The sequence below is a fragment of the Convolutriloba macropyga genome, chromosome 5 (assembly GCF_964194025.1).
Source record: "Convolutriloba macropyga chromosome 5, txConMacr16.3, whole genome shotgun sequence".
In the NCBI taxonomy this organism is placed as follows: domain Eukaryota; kingdom Metazoa; phylum Xenacoelomorpha; order Acoela; family Convolutidae; genus Convolutriloba; species Convolutriloba macropyga.
Window position 1 is genome coordinate 65,173,516 of NC_134472.1, and position 6,000 is coordinate 65,179,515.

Sequence of the window (6,000 nt, forward strand, 5' to 3'; positions counted from 1 at the left end):
CATGCAATCGGTTGTTACCTAATATCTCTTACTTCATTGAATACATTTGTTCTAAGATAATTTCAATGATTTCGTGGACTTGCCAGTTTCTTTATATTATATCTGTCAAATTGTACCTTATTTGCATTAAATACGTTTTAAATTTTCTTTTCTATAGAATACAAACTAAATGAAAGCTATTTGAATCTCGGTGCTCTGTCAAAAGTCTTCTGGATTTAAAATTTTTCTGTTTTTTACAAATTATCGAGTTTATTACAAAACTCGATATTATAGAAAATGCATCATTTCTTTAATAGTTAGAGTATTTCACTCATTAATTGGACTAATTCCAAAATTAATGGTACATTTGGGCAAATATTTGGGCGCACGGCAAAATTAGGGATAAATTTGATATTATTATGGATTCTTTGAATCAGAAATTTTTTTAATATTAAGAAGAGCTTTAGTAAACTTTTACTGAATTATTGGGTTTTTTCTTCAATTGTTATTCTTTTTGCACTCTGATTACTGAGTCTTGCAAATTAAAAGTCCAAATGGCTACTGTGAGAGGTGTGGTGAAACTGTACCGTGCAATCGATTGTTACCTAATGTCTCTTATTTTTATTAAATACAATTGTTCTAAGGAAATTTCAATAATTTTTTGAACTTGTCAGTTTTTTTGTAATATCTATCAAATTGTACCTTATTTTCATTGAATAAGATTTAAATTTTCTTTCCTACAGAATACAAACTATTTGAAAGCTATTTGAATCTCGGTGCCTTGTTAAAGTCTTCTGGATTTAAAATTTTGCCGTTTTTTCAAAAATTATCGAGTTTATTACAAAAACCCGATAATTATACAAAATGCATAATTTGTTTAATAGTTAGAATATTTCACTCATTAGTTGGTAAAATTCCAAAATCAATGGTTCATTTGGGCAAATTTTTGGGCGCACGCCAAATTCAGGGACTTGTTTGATATTATCATGGATTCTTAGAATGAGAAATTTTTTAATTTTAAGAAGAGCTTTAGCAAACATTAGGTGAATTATTGTGTTTTCGTTTCAATTGTTTTTCTTTTTGTACTCTGATTACTGAGTCTCACAATTCAAAAGTCCAAATTGCTACTGTAAAAAAATAAGGTGAACTTTTAACATGCATTTGGTTGTTACCTCATGTCTCTTATGTAATTGAAAATATTTGTTTAAAAGAAATTTCACTGATTGTTTGCACTTGTCATTTTTTTTGATATTTTTTCTGTTAACTTTTAACTAATTTTCAATAAATACATTTCAAATTTTCTTGTTTATAGTATCAAATTATTTGAAGGCTATTTGAATCTCGCCGATCTGTCAAAGTCTTCTGGATTTAAAATTTTGCCGTTTTCTTTTTACAAATTATTGAGTTTATTACAAAACTCGATAATTATGCAAAATGCGTAATGTTTTAATAATTGAAGTATTTCACTCAACAATTGGTCTAATTCCAAAATAAATGGTACTTTTGGGCAAAAATTTGCGCGCACGGCAAAATCAGGGACACGTTTGATATTTTCATGGATTCTTTGAATAAAAAATTTTTTAATATTAAGAAGAGCTTTAGTAAACTTTAAGTGAATTATGGGGTTTTTTCTTCAATTGTTATTATTTTTGAACTCTGATTACTGAGTCTCAAAATTCAGAAGTCCAAATGGTTACTGTAAGAGGTATAAGTGAACCTGTACCATGGATTTGTTTGTTACCTAATGTCTCTTATGTCAAGCAATATATCTGTTATAGGGAAATTTCAATGCTTTTTTGAACTTGTAAATTTTCTTATATATTATTTCCTTCAAATTTTACCTTATTTTCATTAAATGCACTTCTTTCTTATAGAATAAAAATTATTTTTGTGGTGGATTGTTTTAAAAGAGTGGTATCTTTTCCTTGGTACTACGAGTTTTAAAACAAAATTTGGATCTTTTCCGTTTGTGTCCCTCAGCTTAGTGGCTGCAAATTATTTGCAACCCCTGAAGATCGTGCAATATTTTTACATAATGATTTACTATGTAATGACACGTGCTCTGTATCTGGGGGGAGCATAACGTACTGGGGGGCACAAACGGAAAAGAACCCAAAATTTTGTTCTTTATTGCATATTTTTGCTGTTTGTTTTTGATTTTTTGGCACAATGTTTTTGTAACTTTAACATTACCTAGCAACCTATCTGAAAAAGAGTTTTAAAATAATTGTAATTAAACTTTTTTAATGTTTTCTTGACATATGCTTTAAGGGCTCCGACAACGTTCTGTTGCGGAGTTTGGTAGAGTTTTTATTTTTGCCCTGAATTTTTCGTAAAATTTTGTTATCGTATGCTAATTGTGGGGTAATTGAAGTTCTCAGTGGCCAACTTTTGATACACAAACCAATGCAATAAAAGATATCGATATAGCGAATCGTTTAATTGATTTCCAAATAAAATTTTAAAAAATATAAAATTTTTACTCAACTTATCCCTTTTTTTGGTTTGCATATTTTTGTATTTTACAAGGTCGCATCAGATTCGCAACTTAGCTGCATTATTGAGAGATCTCATTAATGTTTTATTGAAGGAAACAAAGGTTTTTTGTTGTTTAAACGTTTTCACTGATGTCTTCAGGGTTTAAACAATTTGTTTCAGAAGAATTTTGTGAAACTTAGATACTTTTTAAATTTTGTGTTTTTTGCTGTCATTTTGAAATGATTTTTTTGCAAAAAGACGTTGTGATGATCAAAGCAGCCGCAAAAGAAGATTTTGTGTTTTTGCGGTTAATATTTAAATTTCAATGTCTTCAACACGGTAGTTTCGTAAGTTTCTTCGTGAAAACTTATGTTTCTGTTTGTATCTAATGTTATTTTTTAATCTAATGACTTAGTGTCACTAATAACAGGCGCAATTATTTTTCAATAAAGTTGCAAAATAAAGTGTCTACTCTTTTAGTTGAAAGCTTATGTTGGCTATGAATTTTGAAAATTTTTAATTTTTAAAACAGACAAGGGATTTCTGAGATTTGCCAATCTGATTCTGATATCTGTTGTAGCTTACCATCCTTTTAAACAAGCCAATTGTTTTATCTAAACAACTACCTTTGCTCTCTATTAAGTTTTTTGTCCTCAAATGGTCGTTGTTCTCGGTACAACCAGTTTTTGTAAAATAGTGTTTCAGTCTTTTCACAGTATTACAATAATGGGCTCTCCGCTTGTCATTTAACAAAAACTCAATGAAAAAATTTTAATCTTTTCAGTAAACAGTTCTGTAATTAAGTGGCCGTGACATAGTTTTTGCGCAAAATTTTTCTCTTGCAAATTTTTTCGAGGAATCTTTTTTCTACTTTTTTCCTATATTTGTCGTTTTTTTTGTGGTCATATGACATATCCTGGACGAAGAAAGGTCTCAATCGCTCTCTATGAAGGCATAATAGAATCTCTCAATGAATTCTTTTCATGCATAATGTTTCTAATCAGTTTGACATTAATTCTTTTCAAAAAAAGAACGTTTTTTTAAACTTTGCCTTTTTGTTCATTTCTTGTGGACTTGTTACCAAGTCGCATTGAGGAAAAGTCCCATATTTTCCTCTAATGAAGTAAAGGATAATCTTGTTGGTATAAGTTTTATCTGATGGCGTTTTGATTTGGTTATTAACCATTTCCAAAAACTGGGCAACGGGTTTTGGTCGTAATTAGTGTCTGTAATTATTTGATTTTTATCACCGTCTTTTCCGGTAGTCATATTATGGTAGCCACAGGTCTCATCGGCCCTCTAAGTTTGATTGTTTTGCTCATTTTTTATTTTGTTGAACGATATGTTGATATGTTATTTTATCTCTTCCTCATTTGGTAGAAAATTAAGTGAAAAATGTGGAAGAGCAGGGTCGGAATTTTATGTGCGAACGCACATTACCGGGCCTCCTTGTTCTTTTTGCTATTGAAATTGATAATTGCCATAGTAACGCTTACATTCTAATGTGGCTTGAAGTCTACATTTATATTAAAATGAGCGCGCCATAACAAATTCAGTATGTGATATAACTAAAAACGCAATTCCTTTTAAACAATACAAAGCTATTTATTATGGCGCATATGAACTTGGGTGGTATAGAGTCGCGTTATAGCTGTTCGGATCAGGCTCCATATAATTTTTCGCGAAAATTATCAAGTACAGCTCTTTGTCAATTTGATTTAGTTTTTCTGAAGAGCGATGAACTTACGATGGTAGGCATAAACAACACCTCTCAACTTCTGAGTTCCTCTGAAGTCTTTCAGTGGTTCCTTTCTAGCAAAACAATTGCATGTTTGCGAGTGTGTGTTGTATCTCACCACAATTCTCAGTCCATCTTTTTTGACCTTGTCATTCTCTTCACACCAATTAGTGCACGAGGCAGAGGTCATATGGGTCGAACTAGAGATCACAACTGTAGAGGTCGAATTGTCAAGAACATTCGTCTGTCCAACATCATGTGTTGTTTTGTGGTATAAAGTTGCAAAAGTGAGCCGCAATAGAAACAGATTTACAGCAATCCTTGACAAAATTTTCATTTGTCAATTTTTGTTTTCTCGTCTGTGAATATCTTAAATAGGAAAAAGTACTACAGCGCAAGTAGTTCAAAAACCAATTAAAAGTAGATCTACAATGCTGTCCAACGTTAACTGCTCGCCTTAGATAACACTTGACTTCTTGATCATATGTATTAATTAACCAAGTTTCGATTCAGGTAAAATCTTATTTACGGGACAAAATAGTCCGGGTAGAATTTTCTTTGATTTCTTGAAAGGATCACATATAACTTTTTTCTGCCCATAATTCACTTCTTAGTGCCATGCAACCATTAAACCGCGGAACTCAGATATGATGCTTCTAGCGTTAGCAGGAAATCATAAATGATCCTAATATAGTTACCAGGATTCTCAAATCTTTTTTCTTTACGTTAAAGTTTTAATTTTTTTCCGATTAGGCAGCACTTATGTGATTCCCCGAAATCAATTTTTGATTCCCAATAAAACCAAAAAAATTATTTTTTGGAAAGTTGGGTTCAATTAAAAGAGTGAGTCTATCAATACAACTACTAAAATTTTGATATTCTCTGACGAAAGTTTATAGCTAGAAAATCTTATATACAAGGAACATGCGAAAAAAGTTTGCATCTAAAATAAAAATATTTTTTTAAAGAGGTATGGAATCAAAAATAACTGTTTTAGGCACAAAGAATGAGAAGTAGACTGGACAAGCGATATATTAGATCTAAATACTCACGTACTAAATTTTACAAAAGAGAAATTTTTCGCACCAGTCAATATATTATGCATCATATATGACTTTCTATGATTTCCCAAAACTTTTCTTCGTCTTCTACCAAAAATGACGATTATACAACCTTCTGGTTTTGAAAAATTTTGTATGTTCAAAAATGATTTCCCAGAAATCATATATGATTGTTGTATGGCTATGAAGAAATCATACAAATGAAATGTGACCTATTATGAATAGTAAGAATCACTTTTGACCAGTATGAAATCACAGAAAGTTGCATGATTCGTAACAAGGGAGTTGAAAACCATTCTATAACCTGTCATCTCAATCTGAAAATAATGATGCGAACCATCTTTTTCTAAATACTTTCTAATTCGACTTTCTTTTATTTGTGAGCATCTCGTGGTCAACAGCAATCACCGAAATTAGTTGCAAAATCTAGAAAACTTACTCGAGCTAAATGTAAAAGTTGAGGCTTAATAAGTTTTGGTTATTAAAACGGAACTTTATTCAATTATGCTGAAAAATATAGCAAATTACCAAAAGATTCGATGAATTTGATGTTGAAGAATTTGGAACAATATGTGAAATTTACACCTGTTTACAAAAATGATTTCGCTTTGTGTTGTTAATTAATGGCTAGAGCCCTCATTGCTAAAGAGATCAAAAACTTCACTCGTCGAGCGTAGCAGCTGGTCATAAAATATTAACAAAATATTTTAAGTTGTTCGATCAATTCATTTGAACATCAATTTG

General features: G+C 30.8%; 1 protein-coding gene across 1 annotated transcript in view; it reads right to left on the reverse strand.

Annotated features, from left to right (window-relative positions):
* Positions 1-4,403, reverse strand: part of LOC142340464 (uncharacterized) — a 71,245-nt gene extending 66,842 nt beyond the window's left edge. The window contains exon 1 of the mRNA XM_075391039.1: positions 4,205-4,403. Within this exon, the coding sequence (XP_075247154.1) occupies positions 4,205-4,385 (181 nt within the window). The 5' untranslated portion in view covers positions 4,386-4,403. The remainder of the gene's footprint in view (positions 1-4,204) is intronic.
* Positions 4,404-6,000: the final 1,597 nt, after the last annotated feature.